This window comes from Diaphorina citri, unplaced genomic scaffold (assembly GCF_000475195.1).
Source record: "Diaphorina citri unplaced genomic scaffold, Diaci psyllid genome assembly version 1.1 scaffold147, whole genome shotgun sequence".
Taxonomy (NCBI): domain Eukaryota; kingdom Metazoa; phylum Arthropoda; class Insecta; order Hemiptera; family Psyllidae; genus Diaphorina; species Diaphorina citri.
The window spans coordinates 176,821-200,142 of NW_007377584.1; the positions used below are offsets into that span (position 1 = coordinate 176,821).

Genomic DNA, 23,322 nt, shown 5'->3' on the forward strand with positions numbered 1-23,322 from the left:
CGTCCACGGGGGGAGGGGGGTCATCTTGTGCTATTTGCCGTGGGTCAGGGCTTTTTAAGGCCTGAAACCAGAATTTTTTAGTCCTCAAATAATAATAATAAAATAGACTAGAAGTGCCCAAGTAATAATGCAGGTACGTACTATGTACCTAAAAGTTCCAAGTATTCTTGTTTGTAGACGAGAATGTACCTACCTCATATGTAGAATGAGACAGGAAAGTCCCTGTTCCCCCCACCCCCACAGTTTAAATTCTAAATGGACATCATTAAGCAGAAAAGAACCACCCAAAAGTCAATGCCCCGTATGGATGGTTCTTTTCTACTTTTAATGCTGTCCAAATGTTGCTTGGATGGTCCCATTATTGGAGTCACCCCCCCGGGACCCGGGTGACCTAATAACGTCCCTGGTTCAGTCCGAAAACCTCTCCTACCCTCCCCGGCCTTAATACGGCATTCACTATGTTATTTTTTGCCTCCCTTATAAAAAAGCTCATGGGACATTATCCCAAACATAACATACTCCTCTTCATCTCCCATGTCCACTATCACCACACCTCCACACTTCCCATGTCCACCACCACACCTCCCATGTCCACTATCACCTCCGGATAGAGTTCACAGCGTTGGCCTCTATCCAATAAAGCATGCCAGAGTATACAAAGTACACGGCTAATGGCAATACTTAGTCATATTGGTGGAGGTGTTCTTTTTTCCTCGCTTGTCGAAGATCGATTGGAGGAATGAGCAGGAGGAGGAGGAGAAGAGAAGGAGGGGAAGAAGAAGGAAGAGGGGAAGAAGAAGAAGGAAGAGGAGAAGAAGAAGAAGAAGAAGAAGAAGGAGGAGGAGGAGAAAAGGATTTGAATAATGTTTTTATTTTATTTTTCTCGAGATTATTCTAACTTTTTTTTCTTACACCTACACTAACGTAAACACAGCAAAAACCTATCACAAAGTAGGAGGAGACGAAAAAGAAAGAAGAAAAGGGAGGAGGAGGAGGAGGAGGAGCTGAAGAAAAAAAAAATGGTCCGAGCTTTACTGCTTTACTTAGTAGATACCTACGTATGTATTTATGTAGGAGGCACTCTGCATTCTTTTTTCCTTTGAAGCTTACCTGCGTTGAAAGTTCTAGATATATTTACTTGGCTACTTAAATAATATTATGTTTAGGTAGATACCTACTAGGTAAGTAAGAGGAGGAGGAGGAGAAGAAGAAGAAGGAAGATGGAGAAGAAGATGAAGGAGGAGAAAAAGGAAGAAATGGATTTGAATAATGTTTTTATTTTATTTTCTCGAGATTATTCTAACTTTTTTTTCTCACACCTACACATAAAAACAGCAAAAACCTATCACAAAGTAGGAGGAGACGAAAAAGAAAGAAGAAAAGGGAGGAGGAGGAGGAGAAAGAGGAGGAGGAGGAGCTGAAGAAATAAATATTACTTTCATGGTTGATTTAACTTTTCGTAAGAATAGGAGGGAAAAGTTATCAGGAGATAAACGTTGTATTCAAACCTATCGATTGGAAGTAATATTGTCGCAAATCACGGCTGTTTATCACACAATGCCTTGAATAGTGAAGGAAATAATAGCTTATTCTAAACGGATGGCTTATAGCTCAACACAGTCATCAAGAACAGGTTGTCATGGTAACCAGAAACCTCCTGCGGCCTTCGGAGCAAAGGCCGACTCTTTGGCGGCCCGTAGACTCAACGAAGTTGGAAATCTCTGATTCTAAAAAGTATGGGTATAGTGTAGTTTCTTCCAATTTCGAATATTTTCCTTTATAAAATCAGTTCCGAGGCTCTGTGTGTTATCCAAAACAGGACAAAATCCAAACACCATCAATATTCATCAGAAATATAATGATAGAATATATTATGGTGGAGAGGCTTTGTACACAGCCGACCCGTACCCTTGGACGGAACGATTTAAGATTTGATTTGATGATGATAAAATCAGTGTTTCATCGCTGTTTTTCCAAGAAATTTCGAATATATATATAAAAAAAAAATCAGTGTCTCTTGGTTTCAATACCTACTACCAATTACGTTTTGGGTGCTGACTGCTCTGGAGTCTGGAGTAAAGCTGTGTCCACCCCGTCGATCGACGAGGTGAAGAGGTGAGGCTATGTTGTCGAGGCAGTATACGGTTTCAGTCGACATCGACCGCCGAGGTCTATGTGTGGACAGTGTGGACACAGCTCAACACTAGAACACCAGAAATGACTCTAATCATTTTCCCTGTCAACTCTCCCTCTCCCGGATATGTACAGGGGAACCAATATTGTAGCATTTAGCTTTCAATTTAGTATTGTGTTTTTATTTCCAAGGGGAGGATAGGAAACGCCATTTTTTTCCATTTTTACATCACGAGGAAAAAAAAAACCAATCAGATATGTGTCGGATGAAAATATTGAAAAAATAATGGAATACACCTCGCTGTGTGAAGAGCGATATACAGGGTGACGATTGATCGTTGATCGACGAGGTGAAGAGGTGAGGCTATGTTGTCGAGGCAGTGTACGGTTTCAGTCCACATCGACCGACGAGGTCTATGTGTGGACAGTGTGGACACAGCTCAACACTAGAACACCAGAAATGACTCTAATCATTTTCCCTGTCAACTCTCCCTCTCCCGGATATGTACAGGGGAACCAATATTGTAGCATTTAGCTTTCAATTTAGTATTGTGTTTTTATTTCCAAGTGGAGGATAGGAAATGCCATTTTTTTCCATTTTTACATCACGAGGGGAAAAAAAACCAATCAGATATGTGTCGGATGAAAATATTGAAAAAATAATGGAATACACCTCGCTGTGTGAAGAGCGATATACAGGGTGTCCAGACGATAATGAACCTACAAAAATTAAAGTAAAAGGACCTTTTGGGTTCATTGGTTAAAACTGGACTTTCTTTACAATTTATCTAGGAATGGGGGTCTACTAATGATCTCAATTTGAGCTATAGGGCTTCAAATGTGGATCATAAAAATGGAATTATCGTCAGTATTTTCACGACTTCATGCATCGGATCATTATCAAACTTTTCACTTGAAACTTCTTTTATTCTCTTTCTAATGGTATATACTATACAGGGTGTCCCGCGAACGACTGTACAACGCTTGAGGGTTGATGCAGGACCTAAAGGGCTACCAGAAAAAGCTATCTGGACAAAGAGAAGAAAGAAGAAGGAAAAAATTGTATATCTGAAGAAAAATGAATAAAATTAACTAAAAATGTGTTCTCTCCACCTTACAACTCCTCCAGTCTTTACCTCCGACTCCCCAAATAAAAGGGCCTTTTGGGTTCATTGGGTTAAAACTGGACTTTCTTTACAATTTATCTAGGTATGGGGGTCTACAAATGATCTCAATTTGAGCTCTAGGACTTCAAATGTGGATCATAAAAATGGAATTATCGTATCGTCAGTATTTTCACAACTTCATGCATCGGATCATTATCAAACTTTTCACTTGAAACTTATTTTATTCTCTTCTAATGGTATACTTAAGGAAAGTTCTCCTATTTCTAGAAAAGGGCGTAACGGGACGAGTGTCACCTCATAAATTTCCACAAATTTAAGAACAATTTTTTTTTCGAAATCCAATAAAGAATCCGAAGAAAATATGTTAGAATTATTAGAAAAATAGAAAATCTCCTTACTTATGTACTTACTTATTGCCGTGGCATCTCAGACCGACGTTGATCGATTGCCTCGACAAGCTTCCTCCCCCAAATGGTCCTGTCTTCCCAATCTGCCTCCCCTAGACCCGTGCTTTGCATAACCTCGTTGACTGACTCAATCCATCTGATTCTGGGTCTGTCTTTTAGTCTTCTGCCTTGTACATCTCCGAACAATACATCTCTAGCGGGGAGAAAATATCCAGGCGGAAATTTATAAAACTGCAACTTTTCCATTTTTTTTTTTTTTTTTTTTTTTTTTTTTTTTTTTTAAATGGTGTGTTTTCGCCGTTTTTATTGTAGGTATAGGTAGTAAGGAAACTACTGACTGGTGTTGTCTGTGTTGTAGCATGTCCATCCCGATGTGTGTCATAATCTCATAATGACCTGGGTCAACCCGAGAACTGTATTGACCACGCCGTATACTATCAAATTCTCCACCGATGGCACTATAGCATTATGCATTGGAAACAACATGGTAACGATAAACATAATAGTTCCACGGAAATGACTGCAGTGCTATTGTACTCGGTACTCGGCGAAATATAAATATGAAACTGACAGCAATGTTCTCTCTCTCTCTCTCTCTCTCTCTCTCTCTCTCTCTCTCTCTCTCTCTCTCTTTTTTTTTTTTTTTTTTTTCGTTACATTCGTATTGACCACGCCGTATACTATCAAATTCTCCAGCGATGGCACTAACATTATATATGCATTGGAAACAACATGGTAATGGTAACGATAAACATAATAGTTCCACGGAAATGACTGCAGTGCCATTGTACCCGGCGAAACATAAATATGAAACTGACAGCAATGTTCTCTCTCTCTCTCTCTTTTTTGCTCTATTCGAGGGAAAAATGGGGAGCCCTTATCAAAAATGTCAATCACAATAAAAGTTCTAAATTAACCCCTTGGTTGCTGTCAGTCGTTGCTTCTTGTTGCTTTGACATTTTTATAGGGAGTAGATTTTTTGAGATAATTCTTTTTTTTTTACTATCGTTTTGAGTGTTGGTGGGCATTGAAATAGTGGGAAGAGAAAGGGAAGATGGAAGGGAATGGAAGTGGAATGGTGGGATTGCAAGGTTATTGCAGCTGTGGGATCAAGAAACGCTGTGAATTAGTTTTAACTAATTCATTGAAGAACTTTAAAAAGTTCTTCAAGTATCGGTTAAAAGACGATTGGGAAATAATATTGCGCATCATCTTACTAATTTTTATCAAAAGAGAAATTTCTTGAAGTAGAGGGAAGATAACTATCTCCTTGTGGCTAAAAGCGGGAAGAAACCTCAAGAAACAATATCCAATATTGTGCTTTGAGTTCGGATTCCCAGTTTTCTCTCTGCTCTTCTTCTCTCGCTTTTCCTCTTTCCTGCCATCAAGAAACAATATCCAATATTGTGCTTTGAGTTCGGATTCCCAGTTTTCTCTCTGCTCTTCTTCTCTCGCTTTTCCTTTTCTTTCCTGCCCCTTCTCGCTTCTTCTCTTTTCTTCTCTTGTCCTTAGCCCGTCCTTCCTTTAAAAAAAAGGTATAGTGGACGGGCTATTGTATTCGCTTCGGTGTCTGTCTGTCTGTCCCCATAGAAGGACTTATCCAAACCTGGTCGACCGCCCCTTCTCGCTTCTTCTCTTTTCTTCTCTTGTCCTTAGCCCGTCCTTCCTTTATTATCACGATAGTAATTAAAAAAAAAAAGGTATAGTGGCTATTGTATTCGCTTCGGTGTCTGTCTGTCTGTCCCCATAGAAGGACTTATCCAAACCTGGTCGACCTATATATCAAATTAAAGGTCTACCGGCCAAAGGTCTACCAGGAACACGAAAGTGGTGGTGCGAATTTTGTCCAGAGAACCATAAAGCAAAAAAAAAAATCACATTTTCTCACACAAATGAGCTCTGATCTTGAAATTTGTCGCGACGACCTATGAACTCAAAGAGAGAAAGTTTTAGATCACACGTCAGTCGATCATTTAAGACCGGTTTCAGCGTTACCTGTGTTAAGCTACGCCGAGAAAGGCCAATAAATGGATGGGTGACTTAAACATTTATTATTTCTTTTTTGCTTTATTTAATGTGGCAGGATTCTCCAAAAGGAGATCTTCCACCCAATAACAATTGTTGGGACGCATGGAGAACTTTAATTGCTAAGAAAGAATCTGATGTAAGTTTGGGCTGGCGATACAGAGAGGGAATACGGCAAATGTGATGGAATCGTGTAATGCCAAGATTGACGACTTTGAAAGATGAGCAAAAAAAAACTAATGAAATATGTCATTATTTCAATATAATTTAGTGAAAAGGGACATTCCATTGACGCTCAGATTCCTATTCTTCATCGTTGTCTTCTTCTAATGCTCCTTCTTCTTCGTTTTTTAGGGAGGTCTCTATTGAGCCCCTCTTTCAATAGCCTAAGGAAAAATCAAACATATTCCCTTTTTGCTACTCTGAGGAAAAAGCGTGTCTAATTTGTCACCAGTGCCAAAACAGCAAGAAAACATCGCTCAGCGAGAAAAATAAAATTGTGTTCCGTTACGAAGAAAGAATTAGGAGAATTCATTACTTTAAAACTGTATTGATTTTGTACAATGCATTAGGACAAATTATCTTTCCTCGTGACTTTTAATTGAAAGAAATGGCTCCAAATATTCCAAGTTAACGCGAAACTATAACTACTAAAATAATAGAAAGCAATAAGTGTACGAGTATGTAATTAATCATAATTAACCAACCAAATGGCACCTCTTTTCATTTATTTTTGTTTCGAACAATTTAGCCTTAACTGCTTTAAAGAAAGTTCATGTCTAGAGTTTATAGGTCACACCTTAGGAAGAAGTAAAACCACGTCCAAGTCAATTTTGAAAGACGTTGGAAAATCTCATTCATAGCTCAAACTAATGACTCTAAAACCTTTCTAAGGGACTTTTGTGACACCTACGCTTAGATGGGTGTACATTGTACAAACCCGTAATTAATTCTAGAGTTTTCAGGTTGTGCCCTATAACTTTAGTTAAGCGTAATACATATCTCAAAAATACCCTTTCTATCATAATATAACACCTGGTCACATATCTTTCATTTCTTTTTGACGCCGAATTCATGTCTTATCCTTCAAAATTCACATTGTAACCTAAATATTCCATTGTTCCTTCTTCAAATATGAGCACCATTTGCAGCATATTGTAATTGTATAAAGATTTTTCAATTCATATTCTAATGTCAAAATATTTGTCTGATTCAAACACTTGAAAATTTCAATACATTTTCCACGCATAATTATTTTATTCTTTATTATTTAAACACACGTGTTTTTCATTTTAGATTGGGCATCTTATCAGTTATCTTTCATTATTATTTCTGTGGAGTAAGAATTTCTAATCAATAAATTGACTGAAGAACCAGGGCTTTTCACAGAGGAAGGAGAAGGTCAGATAAAACAAGTTCAAAAAACCCATCTTTGTGTTCTTTTCTTTGGACAAAACTGGGACAAAAAGGCACACTATATTAATGGTATAAACAAAGTATGCACACAAAAAATACAATATAAAAAATTCTTACCTATTTCTGGTCAATAGGTGTATTGCAATTACCATGATACAAATAAATATCTCCAGGACAATGAAAGTATTTGTCTAAAACCCTCTTTGTGTTCTTTTCTTTGGGCAAAACTGGGACAAAAAGGCACACTATATTAATGTATAAACAAAGTATGCACACAAAAAATACAATATAAAAAAATTCTTACCTATTTCTGGTCAATAGGTGTATTGCAATTACCATGATACAAATAAATATCTCCAGGACAATAAAAGTATTTGTCAAAAATATCCATATAGCCATGATATTTCCACCACTGGCACAGAGATCTATTCCACTGACATGGCAAAGTGTATATTAATTCTGGATACTCGAATGACAGAAGAGTGTAGAAATCTTGGTCACCTAAGTGCCCCTGAAAATGGTGAAAAAAATGTAAGTTTAGACCTTTGGTGTATGAACAATAGAGAGTGAGCTGTACCTATGCAGATAGTTGCATCTTACTCTCACAACATATTTTGAATTCAAAAAGGAATTGTGATTTTACAGACTGTACTATGGAAATTATTTTGCAACTACAACTTACCACAAAACTATATTTCGAGCTCAAATACTGTACAAATGACTTCTTGGTTACATTTTCATAGACACTGGAATGTCTAAGCTTTTCTACATCCATAAGTACAACACCACTGTTGTAACCTTGGTTACCATTGTCCATGGTACTTAAACCCAATTTAAAAAAAAATGTAAGTTTAGACCTTTGGTGTATGAACAATAGAGAGCGAGCTGTAAGTACCTATGCAGATAGTTGCATCTTACTCTCACAACATATTTTGAATTCAAAAAGGAATTGTGATTTTACAGACTCTACTATGGAAATTATTTTGCTACTACAACTTACCACAAAACTATATTTCGAGCTCAAATACTGTACAAATGACTTCTTGGTTACATTTTTATAGACAATGGAATGTCTAAGCTTTTCTACATCCATAAGTACAACACCACTGTTGTAACCTTGGTTACCATTGTCCATGGTACTTAAACCCAATTTTGACTTTGGATACTTTCTTCTATACTTTTGTAAAATGTGAAAGTATACCGGACTCAGTTCTTTGGCCAAACCAAACAGAGTATCTGAAGCAAACCTGAAAGAAAAAGAAAACATTTGGTTAGAATCAATAATGACTAGAAACCAATTTAACTGTAACTGATAAGTGTTGTCAAAGAATGAGTAGAATTACTAAATAAAAGAGCATGATCTGGCCAAACCAAACAGAGTATCTGAAGCAAACCTGAAAGAAAAAGAAAACATTTGGTCAGAATCAATAATGACTAGAAACCAATTTAACTGTAACTGATAAGTGTTGTCAAAGAATGAGTAGAATTACTAAATAAAAGAGCATGATTTATTTACTTACTTTTGAAAATGTTGATAAAGCAAGGATATAGGAGCTTTGAACTGAATATCAACATCCAGGAGGATAATTTTCTTCTGGTGAGATGGTACGATTTTATGAAGTCCCAAAGAAATGTAGAACAAAGCATTGCCATAATAAGTATTGTTGCCGGGTGTGAAGTAAGGCTTCATGGTATTTATCATCTGATCCAATTGCATAACAATAGAATTGATATTGTGGTAGAATACCTGTAAATAAAAATCAAAATGTTTTTATGATTTCTTTTACACACATTTAAATGTCATTAGGTGCAGGTTTAAAAATAAATAAATTGGGTATAGCATCATTCAAACACCCTGAAGGAAAAATAAACTTTTACATCCTCAGGGGGTACAAAACAGTGAAAAACACCCTTATTATATTGGGAATGTTATATTGAACTTGGTGTGCAACCATAGAAATCTAGTATGATTTGAATGGTTGGGCCTCTTGTCCTATGTAAGCAGTATAAATAACCACTATCATTACCTTACCTCAACTTTATGAACATCATCTATCAAGGAACTATTTGCAAAGACATCGGACAGAATTTGCTTGGCAATCTCTTGACTCTGGGTGTCAACAACAATGTTCAAAGAAACAGGGATGTCTGAATTGTTTTTCAACGAAGAAGCAAAGTTCCTAAACTTGGTTTTGAATGGAGTATCGTAATCTTTGACCCGACTAAAAGTACACCAGATATAGACTTTGTCTTGGAGGAATAAAACATTGGATCCAGATCTTACGTAAGAGCTCTTGTAGAGATAGATTATTATGAAAATTAGTAACCCGACAACGACGAATCGTAGCCGATAGATATTTCGTAACATGAAAAACGGATAGTCATTGATGCTTGGGCTAACTTTAAAGAAAAACAGCAAAATGCAGAGACCAAAGAAAAAGAAGTAGAAATCCAGCCAAATCCAAATACCCGCTTTTCTCTATTCTGTTATCAATTTGAATTTTTGAAATTTCCCGCGCCTAGACAGTTGCACAGAGGTAAGATCCGTCTACACGATCCCTATGTGACAATGTCGCGTCGGTACAAAAGTTTCTCTATCTATAGGTTCCTTTCATTCCTTATCCTGAATTGAAAATGTAATCAAATATAGGTAGGTACATATTTTTGGCTGACCTATGGCTAAAGGTAAAGTCTCATCAACGAGTAGATTCCACAGAGGTAAGATCCGTCTACACGATCCCTATGTGACAATGTCGCGTCGGTACAAAAGTTTCTCTATAGGTTCCTTCCTTTCATTCCTTATCCTGAATTGAAAATGTAATCAAATATAGGTAGGTACATATTTTTGGCTGACCTATGGCTAAAGGTAAAGTCCTGAGAACCGCAAATTCCTTTTGACCCTTTTCCCCGTTTTAGTCCTAAGTAGCGGAACTTTGGCATTGAATAACGGCCGAACCGTACCTTCTGGAAATACAGCCCAGGGACATTATTGGTCTAGGTACCTACATCATTAATTTTATCGAATCTCGTTGAGTTGGAGAACTTTGGTCGAAATCTAAGTTCCAAGAAGGGCGAACTCTTTTTGAGCTTCTTCAAAGTTTCGGCCTGGCGGTCGAAACGTACATTTTGCATGAACCGGCGCGAATACTTTAGATATCGTCAAAAAATTCGAACCTCTCTGGCTCTCTGTGCATAACCTTACTATGCAAAATCAAATTAATCAATCACAAACACACTTTTTTCTCTCCGTGAAAAATTCTGAATGTAAAAAAAAGCTTCCTATGTACCCCACTGGCCCAATGTTCTTCTTAGTTTTTATGCGAGTTCGTTTTTCCTAAGTATTAGTAGGTCTTTCCGTCAGAAATGAAAACAAAAATTCAAGTATTCATAAGTTGGATTAATCTTACTATGCAAAATCAAATTAATCAATCACAAACACACTTTCTTCTCTCCATGAAAAATTCTGAATGTAAAAAAAAGCTTCCTATGTACCCCACTGGCCCAATGTTCTTCTTAGTTTTATGCGAGTTCGTTTTTCCTAAGTATTAGTAGGTCTTTCCGTCAGAAATGAAAACAAAAATTCAAGTATTCATAAGTTGGATTAACAATAAATTAAATTTTGTAATAAAAAAATTGTGAAAAATACTTTAATGGTAACATTTTGTTTGTATAAAAACAAGGGGCTATAAACTATGTATAACAATTAAACGATAACAATCTAAAAAAATATATAATAAATTAAACATAACTAACATTACCTACATAACAATATCGTTTTAAAAACGAAAATTTGCACTTATTATACTCTTAGAACTAATTTTTGCCGTTACCAAGGCAACTGATTTTAAGAGTAGTCTAAGATACCTTAATATCAAAAAATATATTGTATTTTCTCATGAAAGCATTGCACTTGGTGGAAAGACTGAAGGAAAAAACTAAATAAATATACCTGATCAATTTTCGATTAAACAAAAATACGAGAAAATAAAACAAAACTTACACGATTCGTAAAAATCTAACAAACAAAGCAGTTTATGAAGATCCATTAATTTACTTTAAAAGATCTTTCTCACGAAATAAAGCCTACCTTAATACGTCCTTTAATATGTTTAAAAAGTGAAATTTAGACTTGGAACCTCAGTCTCCATTTTATAAGTTTCGATCAAGTTTGAACCGAATCCGTGCATTTCCACCCAACTAAACACATCATGATTCGTTGAAAACTTAGTTTAAACTAATAAAATAGTGACTGAGGTTCCCATCTCAGATCGTTAAAATGTCGACTCAAATGCGGACTTTATGTCGCTCCCACATATGTTTCTTAAAACAGTCCCTATGAGTAAATGCTCGTGGACACAGGTAGCAACAAAGGCGATTGGTCAAGTCTGAATGCACTAGTCGGACGTGATATTTGAGCGCCGACTGATTCGAATATTTCTGACCACAGTGAGGACAGTTGCCCCATTGCGCTAAATGAGAACCTGTGGAAAGTATAATGAAGATAAAAGAAAATATTGAACCAAGAAAGATAGAGGGGAAAACATTCTTGGAACTAACGGAAGAAGGATGTATGATAAAGATAAATTGGGATTGATAGGTGAAGATATAAAATACAGTTGAACCTGTCTAAGTGGGAAACCTGGATAACTGGGGAAAAAAAAAAATCGTGGCCCCTTCATGGCAACCTCTCTAAGTAGGACACTTTTTTAACTGTGAAACCTGGATAAGTGGGAAAAAATTGTCGGTCCCTTGGATTCCCACTTAGACAGGTTCGACTGTAATAGGAAAAAGAAAAGATAAAATCAAACAAAGGAGAGGAAGAAGGATAGAGGAGAGGGCAGAATAAAGAAAATAAATATTAAAGGAAAAGAAAAAAAATGCATTGAAGAGAAATACAGAACACTAAAAAGACTCAAACAAGAAAGTAAAAGAAGAAACAGCTTTCACTTAAGCACAACTGCCTACATACGAAGTATGGACACACTCCTCACTAAGAAAGAAAACGTTTTACGCAAGGGTCGCAGCTAGAATTTTACTAGAAAATAAGCGAGAGGGCATTTCGTACCCTATTTAATCGTAAAGATCCAAATAAACAAAGAATTCTAGACCAAGACCCTTGGGGGGGAAAGCTACAGAACTTCAGTAAGATACAAGGAGAAATACACGCTCACACAGCTTTCTTAATTCAAAGATAGATAAAAGAAAATTCAAATAAAAATAAGAAGAAAATGAAATCTCTGATTTTCCAAATCGTGCAAAAGAAAAGGGGGAAACTGAGTGGAAAATATTTGTATTTAATCGTAAAGATCCAAATAAACAAAGAATTCTAGACCAAGACCCTTGGGGGGAAAGCTACAGAACTTCAGTAAGATACAAGGAGAAATACACGCTCACACAGTTTTCTTAATTCAAAGATAGATAAAATTCAAATAAAAATAAGAAGAAAATGAAATCTCTGATTTTCCAAATCGTGCAAAAGAAAAGGGGGAAACTGAGTGGAAAATATTTTACCTGCTGGCAACTCCTCTTCAGTGAAAGACTGCTGTCCTCTGTTGGCATCTGGGGGAAAGAGTAGTTCAAATTAGTGAAAATGTCAAGCAAAAAAGGCTGACAATGCTGACAGAGTTGTCATGAACGTTTAATCTTTCATGGATTGCGAGACGGGTTCGAAACCCGGACCGAAAATTGAGTAGCATCCCTTCCCGACATCACTAGGGTAATAAATAAAAATGAAATAATTCATTGTGGTCACATTAAGGAAAAACAAATTTACTTGCATTTTTGGCATTTTCGTTTATTGTGTGAGTATCAAAAAGGAGAATTGTAAACGTAATGAGAAATGTAGTCTGCGCAAAATGGCCGATTTTACAGTTCAATCGGTAATGACTGTAATGAGCATACCCATAGGTAATAACAAAATGGACCTTTGAGTTTACCATGTGATAACCACCGGACCGCAAAAATGCTATTCATTTAAATTACATTGGTACCTATACAATCTAGTATAAAATCATAAAACTTACATATAAACAAAACCGTTCCAAAACAAAAATACCTTGTTTTAATTGTCTAAATATGAAAAAAAAAAAAAAAAAAAAAAAAAAAAAAAAAAAAAATACCTACATCATTAATTTTATCGAATCTCGTTGAGTTGGAGAACTTTGGTCGAAATCTAAGTTCCGAGAAGGGCGAACTCTTTTTGAGCTTCTTCAAAGTTTCGGCCTAGCGGTCGAAACGTACATTTTGCATGAACCGGCGCGAATACTTTAGATATCGTCAAAAAATTCGAACCTCTCTGGCTCTCTGTGCATAATTTTTACCCAAATGCAAAAATCGTCTACGAAATAATGAACCAGCAAACCAAGTACCTACTCGTACCTTCCTCCCTAGAAGGTACCTACCTGTAAGCGAATAGGTAGGTACCTACCTATGCTACGTAGGGTAGGGACCCATACCTACACGCGTTAAGATAGGTAGCTGTGATCTCTATGAAACAATAAAATTAATAGATATAGGTACCTACAGTGCAGTCAATTTTTGATAGGGTAAAGTTGAGTGTCATGGAACACTGTCAAATTTAATATGTAAAATACTTGCGCCCCAGAATAGGATCAACAAGACACTAAAAAGTCACTTATCCCCAGGGTCGCGTTCCATAAAAACTTCGAATTTTCTATTTAGCCCTTCTCAAAAGACATGAAGTAATATTCGTAGCTGTTACAGAAGGAAAATCGTTAAAAAAACGTTACATGTACATTTATAATAAACAGTTGTGACGTCAAAATTTTGCGAAATGTGAAGCAAGGGTCTACAGTCTTTTAGGTGCACTTTGGGAGCTTTGACGTAGCTGTTACAGAAGGAAAATCATTAAAAAAACGTTGCAAATCCATTTATAATAAACAGTTGTGACGTCAAAATTTTGCGAAATGTGAAGCAAGGGTCTACAGTCTTTTAGGTGCACTTTGGGAGCTTTGAGGATGGTTTTTAAGATAGACTTTCTGCGCGGGTCTGTAGTTCGCTGAAATGCTGATCAAGTAACTGTGGAGTCAAAATGAGACGAGCTAAATTCGGCTAAAATAGAATCAAAACCTTGCTGTCCAAGATGCTCTGCTGGACTTTCTGCGCGGGTCTGTAGTTCGCTGAATTGCTGATCAAGTAACTGTGGAGTCAAAATGAGACGAGCTAAATTCGGCTAAAATAGAATCAAAACCTTGCTGTCCAAGATGCTCTGCTTTCCCCTAACGTTGCACAAAGTGCACTTGATTAATTTATTTCTCTAAAAACACAACGAAAAAAAAGATCTATTACGTTAAGTGGCCGCAATAAATTAAGTTTTTAATTCAACCAACCTTGAGCTTGGAGCGATTAATTTGTGCTCAAGATCTATTACGTTAAGTGGCCGCAATAAATTAAGTTTTTAATTCAACCAACCTTGAGCTTGGAGCGATTAATTTGTGCTCAATTAAACAAATTAGGCAGGTATATAGGTACTGATTTTCTCTAATCACGATCGAATAAACTACGGGCTAAAAAATTCCCGGAGGGACGGGCCCAGCTTGTTTCTCTCTTTTCTCAAACAATTTATCTCCATCTCATCCTGTCTTTTGTCTTTTACCTCCCCTTTCTCTCTCTTTTTTCGCACTCGGTATATATATTTTCCTCTTATAAATTTCCACTACATTTAATGTATAAAAGAGCTTTTTGTCAAACGGAGAATAATGTGTCTGTTTTGTGTTTCTTTATTTACTTATGGATTTGATTCTGATACGAACTTGCAAGCTTCGGGAAGAGAGAGGATATTTTGCTGATGCTGTAGCTGTAGAGTACTGTAGACCTCTGTATACTGTGGACCTTATGAGATATGAGGCACAAGTGCTTGTTTGTAAAAAACACTGAAAACAGAGGGCTGTAGAGCAAGAAATGCTGAGTTGATCTTTCAAGTAAACAAGAATCCGAAATAGGAAAACAGGAATTGAAATCTTGTAGCTCTGTATGAGTAGGAGATACTTGACTAAAATAATACAATAATTATTTGCCTACTCCTCAGTTTGAGTTTTTCATTTGTATTTTTGATGCTGTTTGATGAGAATTTCTTCAGTTTTAGCTCTTGCAGTTTTGCTGTCATCGCATCATAACTCCACAATATTTAATGTTTTGAAAAATACATGCAGAGTTATCAGGTGTTCTAGTATAAAAAGATTAGTAGGTACCTACTTTCAAGGGAAAATAATACCCTACTTAGGTATATTAATTTGATACAATCCTGATGTTTGTCCTTCAAAAAAAAAAAAGTTTTCGTGACATGAAACAAAGGAACTTTACAGAAAAGAAAGAACAAACCCACAATACCTTGGGATTTGCTTCGAGCTGCAAATAACTTGACAGAACACCTCCAGGTTTTGTTGTTGGAATGGGATTGCTTGTCCTAGTTTGAGTCCAATATCTAAATAAAGTATTAAAACTGACACTATTCAAAATAAAGAAGAACTATTTAAAACAATAGAAACTTGGAAAGTCATAAATATTTCGCACGAAAATGAAATTTAGAAAATTTCGAAAGCTTTAAAGAGTATACTATTCATAAGCTAAAATGGGACTTTTGGGCAAAAAGCTGAAATGAAATAGAAATTCGTAGACAAATAAATGAAGAAAACAGAAAAAAATAAAAAGGTAAGAGGAAAAATATTTGAAACATTCCACGAAGCTCTTCTTACATTTTTAGAAATCTCTTGACAATTTCTTTTCCTAAAAGAAAACGAAATATAAAAATAATAATAACAGTAACACCGGAGTGGAGTACCTTCAACGGAAATAAAACAATTCGTTCATTGTTTTCTCCAAGATAGAAGAGAAGAACTAAAGGATACAATTCGTCCTTTACTTTAGAGCTTAGAGTTAATAGATGAAATGTTGGCAGTCGGAGAACACCAGATCTATTTTTATTTTTTAACTTTCTAGTGTCATTTCAATGTAATTCTGCATAGATATTGTTAAATCAAGTTAAATTGGCAAAACCTTAAGCCAGGAAATTCATCTGCCAGGAAATCATTTCCGCTTGATAGATCTTTGCAATATGCCTCAGATAATTCAGATTCAGTAAAATATCAGGCGTAGTTCTTAGGTCTTATCAACAGCATAACTTAATGATTGTAGTCCTGACAAGTAGGTACTTATACTTTGGCACTTATTTTTGAAAGCACCCGTCCAATTTCTGATGATTTTTTTTACCCTGATACATCTCGTTGATATTTTGGAAGCCATTGTCGTTTTCAATCATGCTCAGCAATATCTCATGAAGTGATGTGAATTCTGATGCCTGCGGCTCCTTAGGGTAGAAAAATCTTTCCAATTGAGGTCAATCCCGTCCATTTTGAATCCCCAGGGGAGACGGGATACTCCTGCTTATTCTGAGTAATTCTGAGCATTGGAAACATGGGCAATACTCGTATACCTAGCATTTTTTGGTCCCTTAGCCTAGAATACAGAAACTACTGTCGTGTGGTACGGTGTGCAAATGGTTGCCGGTGGGACCCCAATGTTATATGGAATTAATCTCACCTCCCAATTCCATTCCCTCCCGCGACTCCGCAACCTTCATTTCCACCTCCACCAACCTTCATTTCCACCTCCTCCAACCTTCCCCTTCATCTCCTCCAACGTGAGAACAATGCGAAAGCAAATGAAAACTTCCCGCCTCTAATCAAGATGTGATGATACTCCACACAAAAGAACCCGGACGAAGAGTAATTCAGAGAAAAACAAAAGAAAAAATGCTTCACTTGTCTTGCCAGACCCTTGTTTTTCCCGAGCACAGTTTAACCCCGTGAAAAGTATACCTGGCAGGTTTGGAATATGCTGGGGGTTCTCCACGAAAAATATGTAAATGGCAAATGAAAAGGAAGTCCCAATGAATAGCTCATGGGAAGCTTTCATAATATTTATTTCTGCTGTGAAAAGTATACCTGTCAGGTTTGGAATATGCTGGAGGTTCTCCACGAAAAATATGTAAATGGCAAATGAAAAGGAAGTCCCAATGAATAGCTCATGGGAAGCTTTCATAATATTTATTTCTGCTCTTCCTTCTTCATCCTCTTTTTATTCTTTCCTTTATTAGAATGAAATTGTCTCGTTTGTGTAGCTATATTTATTTTGTCCCTTTTTGTTTTTCAACTTTTTCTTCTACCCTTTTTATTTTAAGCAAAGTATTTATGTTATACGGAGGATTTCATTTGTGGCCCAACCATCAATATTCCATCCTCGTTTGGTAGGAGTAATCCAACTCTCAACAACATTATAGTTAGTCTTTCCTTTATTAGAATGAAATTGTTTCGTTTGTGTAGCTATTTATTTTGTCCCTTTTTGTTTTTCAACTTTTTCTTCTACCCTTTTTATTTTAAGCTGGGTATTTATTGTATACGGAGGATTTCATTTGTGGCCCAACCATCAATATTCCATCCTCGTTTGGTAGGAGTAATCCAACTCTCAACAACATTATAGTTATACCTGATGTACTTCCATTCTTTCTCTACTCCCAGTTCTTTGTCATACAAAAGACACATTATGCAACAGGCTTATTAGGTAGGTACCTTTCAAATAATTCCAACTGTTTGTTTGAATATAGGTAGGTGCCCAATTAACCTAATGATAAGTGATGTTATTCTTCATGTAAACTGTAAACACTTGGGTTGAATCACGGTGTATTACGAGTCCATTTTGTGATAGTTACTTATTCAAATTCATGTATGTATTTCCAGGTATTTCATGATCTGACATAGAAGAAAGAATGGCAAATGAACTGTTTTGTTTAAAGTGGAACAATTACACAAGTAACATTATCACCGAGCTTGATTCATTACGTACTGATGGAGACCTTGTTGATGTGACAATCTTGTGTGATGGTAGAAAGATCACAGCACACAAAGTTATTCTTTCTGCTTGCAGTTCTTATTTCAGAACAATATTTAGGGTAAGTTTTATCCTAGTATTTATTTTTGTCTCCATTAGAAATGTGATTCAATACCACATTCATTATATCCAGAGTAAGTAAATAGTAATAGACTCAACAGCAGAAAGTAACCTGTTGAGAATTTGCAATCAATATTCAATTGCTAATTTCTTTGTCAGTGCAGGGCATCAAACCTGTGACCTTCTGCATAGCAAGCAAGTGCATAACCACACTAACCATGTCTCCCCTTCTGTTTTTCTTCAGGAAAACCCTTGTCAGCACCCCGTAGTTATTCTGAAAGACATCAATTATGAGGACATTGAAGCAGTGTTATGCTTTGTGTATCAAGGCACTGTATATATTTCCAAGTCCCGTATGGACAGCTTTCTCAAAACGGCTGAATCTTTACAAATCAAAGGCTTGGCAGGAGCTTCAAATATGATGGGAGACAATGAGGTAAATATCAGAGATGGGCTGTACTTTCTTACTTGAGTTTACATGATTTTTTTTTTTTTTTACTTAGCTCCCCTCTTCTGAAGCCCATAATATTTTGCGTAAATAAACACCTAAAAATTTTATCAACTAGGTAGGGTTGATAACTTTATCCAACCATTCCTGTAATATTCATGAGTTTTTCAGGAGAATAGAAACATATCATCTGACGAAACAAGTAAGATAGTGAAAAGATCAAAACCAGTGCCACCTCTTGCCAGTGTGTCTACAAATGTACCTGCTCCTGCACCAACAGTACCAGTTACGACTCCCACTTCTAAAAGGCGGAAACTGTTTCCCAATAGCAATAGACCTGAAGATGGGTTGGAAGAAGACTCAAATTTAATGAGTAACTCAAAAGTAAGCATAAAACTCAGCAAAGTCCTTCTCTAAAACTCACCTGTAATATTTAACTTAGTTTCCACATGCATGCTTCCTTATTTACATTTTGATATAGTATCAAGGAGCTTTCACGCACTTATTGGCTGTAGGTGACTATTATTCTGAGATTTTTCAAAAATTAGGCAAGAGTAATGTGCAATTTTCTTATTATTTCTCTAATTATTTTATTTATCATTTAAGGGCCAACACAATCTTGAGACATATCTCAGTACATGGTTAAATTAACTCTATTTCTTTTCTCCAGTCACAGATTCAAAATGAGGACTCGAGAAGTATGGACAGCTCATTGGTGAATCAACATGATAGACATAGTTTGAGTGGAGTAGGGATGGACAAGGATAGTATTGACCCCGATGAAGAGTCCAACACGTACAACAATACAACAACTTACTCGAGCACAGGAGAAGTGGAGGATGACAATCAAAGTAAGTAAATGACTTCATTGTTGACTTCTTTTGTAATCTTGTTTTACATCTGTCTTAACTTCTTTTATAATATTGTTTTACATCTGTCTAAGTACTTGTGTATTTTAAGGACCTCCAGCCTCATGGAGTTGTGAGTTGAACAATTGGTTTGATGTAGTTCTTCAATTGTAAATTGCCCTCTTGAGGCCAAGTGGTATATCATTAAATTGGGATACAGTCAAAGAAATTGCACAAACTTCTTTATCTACCCCCAGAGCTTGAGATCTGTCAGGAATTGTACAATCCTACCACAGAACTTGAACCATTCTTTAATATTAACTTGTTCATGAATGACTTTTCTGTTCGTAGTGCAATACACAGATGATAATGAAGAGGAAGATGATGATGGTGATGCAAGTGGTAAGTAAATCCAAAAATCTGTGACATTATTGTTGTTCACTGTTGAAGATGCCCTTGTGGGCTTATCTAGTCATTTTTACTTTTTTACTATGCAACTGTGTATATCTTCTAAAGAAAGTCTCCAAGTTCTATTTTAATTGATTGATTATTTCAGGCTCAATATCGCCAGTCAATTCAATATCAACTCAATCTTCAGGTCAGGTTCCAAAAGTAGGACGAGCCAGCAGTAGAGGTAAGCCAAAAACAGTTGTTTTTCTTTACATTGGTTTTGGTGACTTTTTTACCCCTTTGGACTACATTTGAGTTTAAATTTTTAAATGAAAATCAGTGACAAAAATGGCTCACAGACTTTGCTATTTTTATTTAGATTTGAATTTTGATCCTATAAGTTTACCTAGACTTGAAAGCTTTTGGACATAAGTAAGGTGATTTCAGAGAACACAAGGAAAGTCATGTTACTGAAACTTTTGCTATTGTTTGCAATATTTGACAGGCTGTAGATAGTATTGAAAATCAAGAAGTTGACAACAAAATTTGCATGTTTTGGCCTTTCACAGGCTGGTACGCTTGTCGTGTTGTAAAGGAGGTCTCTACTCATATCTACTTTACGAGTTGAGAGAAGTTCTATGCGAGATTTGATACCCAATATCAGTCTCTTTTGGAATAAAGTGATAATTTGCCATCATGGTTTATGAAAATTCGAGAGACGGATCTTTAGAGCTGTGTAATCATTTAAAATAATATTTTTATGTTTATTTTTAAAGTTTAAAGTTTTTTTTTTGTTTTTTTTTTTTTTTTTACAAACTAGTTATCCCTAAATACCTACATAACTAATCTTCGAAAGAGAAAAAACTATTAAAATGGTTGCATGAATCCCTCGTGTTTTTTAAGTGTATGATTTTTTTGACAAGGGTTTAGCATGAAAACCGCCTGAGCGCATTCAGTAATTCAGTATACAGTACAAATATATTTCTAGTTGGTGTTTGCTAAGAACTATTCTTCTACTTTTCTTCCCTCAATTTTTATTTTGTTGTCCTGTCAGTAATGTATTTTTTATCGTTAAAATTGTTAAAAAAAAAAAAAAAAAAAAAAAACTGTTGATACCTACACATGAACATTTTTTAGTAATATTTTGGAAAAAAAAAATGTTTTTAAAAGACCAAAAGTATTTTAATATTGCCTAATCAGTATTACTGCGGTCTTTTCGGGAAATTCACGCTTTTCATTGGGGACTATTTTTTTAGAAGGTCAAATTTTGTTTTGCTTGTAAAACATTTTCATTTATTTATGGTTCTCTTCTTTTGAGTTAATATTTATTTCTAAAAGATGATTAAGTATCTTCCTTTATTAGACATAACTCTACAAACATTGGTTTCAGTTATGGAAAAAAGTAAATTGAGGATTTCCTTCTTTGTTATGTGAAGGGAGACTGCAAGTGTGAAGGGATTTCTCAGTCCCAACCTAGCAGTAATGCTTACATTCTTATCTCACGCCAAAACCTATACTGTATACTGAAGGATGAATCTTGTCTCTGGTGGTTTGTTTTGCAGAGCGACTCTTGTCTCAGGGGGGTGGCGGAGGTGGGGGAGCTCGCGTTCCCCCTGTTGGTGAATGGCGCTGTATGCAGCCACAAATCTGTCACATGTGCAGCCGGAAGTTTTCCAACGCAGGCAATCTACGGCAGCATATAACAAACGTGCACTCGCCAGCCCAGCATGTCCCGTGCAGTATATGTGCGCGCGTTTTCAAGAACAAGGAATACCTCAGGAAGCACTATGTTCAAATTCATGGAGCACCGTTGCGCAAGAAGCATGGGAAGGGAAGTGGTACAAGTCCTGGACCCACTGACCGTGCCAGTCTGTTCCAGGCGATTTTATAACAGGTTATGCTTGCCCGTTCACAGGGATTTTGAACTGTGTCATAAGAAGAGTTCCAGAATTCAATGCACACTGTTACTTACTTTACTTTTCCATGTCCGTTGAAAGTTGATCAAATGAAACTCAAATTAGAACTTATTTCTCTTTTGAGAAGATTTATTCGTAAATTCGCATTGTCGAATGTAGAGGTTTTTAGAACTTTCCAACTTCTTAACGAAAGAAAAATTCGGCTCCATCCTGGACCTGTAATACGGGTACATCAGTTGAATTCTCAAATTGTTTGGGTTGTTTGTGAAAGCAGCAACAGAATATATCATGCAAATATTTTTTCCTTCAGAACGGGCAAACTTTTCTTTTTACATTTTATATTTATGAATTTATATTTTTTACAGGGAGTAGTATGTAAGTTAGTTGTTAAATTACTTTTATTTCTATTTGAGTGTGTACGACATATTGTTGTTATTTTTTCTAATTTTTCTCCTTTTTCAAATTACTCTTTGTTTAGTTTAGTTTCGGAAATCACCAAATAAGGTGTCTCTTCTTTTTGATTCTCTATCAAATATTCATTTAATTTAAAGTTGTATACCTACTACAAATAGTATTGCGTGTAAGAATCAGGTTTTTTTTTGCTCAAAAGATCGATCTCAATAACTTTAATCGTTTTATATCTTGCCATGGTGTCATTTTGATCTCAAAATGTCTTGGGGTGATAATAGTTTGTAGAGTTTCCTGATCTCATGGAATAAGAAGAAGTATAAAACCATCTACGAGTACTTGAAAGTATCTCTTCATCTGTTGGTCAAATTTGTCTCACCTTCATTATATTAAGAAACCTTTTTTTGAGAGTTTTCCGAAATGTGCATTCAGTGATTTTATTATACTTGTAGTTTTATTATTATTACTTTTAACCAAATTGGAATCCGATATACGTAATTTTGTCTCTTTCTTGTTTTGAGTAGATTTTAAGATTTTATTTATTATTTATAGTTTAAAATTGTACAGTCATGGGTATTAGAAGATAGAAGCTTCATTTATTATATTTAATATTTTAATCAGGGATATTTAGTGTTCTATATCAGTTAGTTCCACTAAATTCTTGTTTGAGTAGAACATATTGATTTTTACTCTTTTACCTCTTTGGCTCGGTAGAACGCTTATGGCTTATTTTCCTAATTTATAAAATTTCCCCTTTTCAATGTTTGCCATTAACAACAACTAGTCTTGTATCTGGTTTCTCGTAAGTAAACAATACCCGTAAAAATTTCCGGTATACTGAGTGGTCCAGCTAAACATCGATATGCCTACGTAAAAAAACATTTAAAAAGAAGATTGGTTATAAATCAGAAAATACAGATAGGAAAAAAAAAAACACTGAGAAAAATAAGAGCAGGCAGTAGAAAACGATTTTATGATTAAGTTGTTCTTGCTTTTTAATTTTCAGCATCAACCTATGCCTAATCCTAACCAGGTATCAAATTTCCCTTCAAACCCTTTTTTTTTACGTAAAGTACAATGATAAAATGTAGAATTCCTTAGCTTTAAGTAGTTTAGTTGTGTATCTAAGTCAGCTTTGATTATACTAGGGAAAAAGTGATGTTCAAATCTTGTTTTGTAAAATATAATTTAAAATATCAACAAACCCTTATTTTTTATATTACTTTAATATAAATTTTT

General features: G+C 35.7%; 3 protein-coding genes across 8 annotated transcripts in view; 1 reads left to right on the forward strand and 2 right to left on the reverse strand.

Annotated features, from left to right (window-relative positions):
* Window positions 1-23,322, forward strand: part of LOC103505040 (protein tramtrack, beta isoform-like) — a 39,435-nt gene that overhangs the window by 7,627 nt on the left and 8,486 nt on the right. For 2 of the 3 annotated variants that reach the window (XM_008469346.3, XM_008469347.3), the window contains exons 2-7: window positions 17,863-18,074; window positions 18,318-18,509; window positions 18,693-18,905; window positions 19,192-19,372; window positions 19,721-19,771; window positions 19,926-20,003. In XM_008469346.3, coding sequence (XP_008467568.1) covers window positions 17,892-18,074; window positions 18,318-18,509; window positions 18,693-18,905; window positions 19,192-19,372; window positions 19,721-19,771; window positions 19,926-20,003 — 898 coding nt within the window. In that variant the 5' untranslated portion in view covers window positions 17,863-17,891. Of the gene's footprint in view, window positions 1-17,862; window positions 18,075-18,317; window positions 18,510-18,692; window positions 18,906-19,191; window positions 19,373-19,720; window positions 19,772-19,925; window positions 20,004-21,321; window positions 23,206-23,322 lie in introns of those variants that run through there. The other variant, XM_008469348.3, reaches the window with a different exon arrangement.
* Window positions 6,697-9,593, reverse strand: LOC103505046 (xyloside xylosyltransferase 1). Of its 4 annotated transcripts, none has more exons than XR_003390326.1 (6): window positions 9,141-9,593; window positions 8,629-8,855; window positions 8,234-8,355; window positions 7,791-7,915; window positions 7,301-7,619; window positions 6,697-7,113 (listed from the first exon to the last, which is right to left on the reverse strand). XR_003390326.1 is itself a non-coding variant. In XM_017442242.2 (6 exons), exons 1-6 carry the CDS (start codon window positions 9,474-9,476, stop codon window positions 7,226-7,228), a joined length of 1,017 nt encoding a protein of 338 aa, XP_017297731.1. In that variant the 5' UTR covers window positions 9,477-9,593; the 3' UTR covers window positions 6,697-7,225. The 4 variants fall into 4 exon arrangements, 2 of the variants coding, with proteins under 2 accessions (XP_017297731.1, XP_017297732.1); XM_017442242.2 differs by having other exon boundaries at window positions 6,697-7,295; window positions 7,483-7,619; XM_017442243.2 differs by having other exon boundaries at window positions 6,697-7,257; window positions 7,445-7,619.
* On the reverse strand, window positions 10,689-17,667 carry LOC103505047. Its single transcript, XM_017442240.2, has 3 exons — window positions 17,526-17,667; window positions 12,620-12,667; window positions 10,689-11,589 (listed from the first exon to the last, which is right to left on the reverse strand). The coding sequence occupies exons 1-3, from the start codon at window positions 17,665-17,667 to the stop codon at window positions 11,393-11,395; spliced, it is 387 nt and encodes a 128-aa protein (XP_017297729.1). The 3' UTR covers window positions 10,689-11,392.

Coding starts and splice junctions, on each gene's coding strand:
- LOC103505047 (XM_017442240.2), bottom strand. CDS start 17,667: ATGTGTCTTTTGTATGACAAAGAACTGGGAGTAGAGAAAGAATGGAAG. Junction 12,668..17,525: donor GGCCACAAATGAAATCCTCC/GTATACAATAAA, acceptor TCTTTCCCCCAG/ATGCCAACAGAGGACAGCAG. Junction 11,590..12,619: donor TGAAGAGGAGTTGCCAGCAG/GTAAAATATTTT, acceptor TACTTTCCACAG/GTTCTCATTTAGCGCAATGG.
- LOC103505046 (XM_017442242.2), bottom strand. CDS start 9,476: ATGTTACGAAATATCTATCGGCTACGATTCGTCGTTGTCGGGTTACTA. Junction 7,916..8,233: donor TTTAAGTACCATGGACAATG/GTAACCAAGGTT, acceptor CCATGGACAATG/GTAACCAAGGTTACAACAGT. Junction 7,296..7,482: donor TATATGGATATTTTTGACAA/ATACTTTTATTG, acceptor GGTTTTAGACAA/ATACTTTCATTGTCCTGGAG.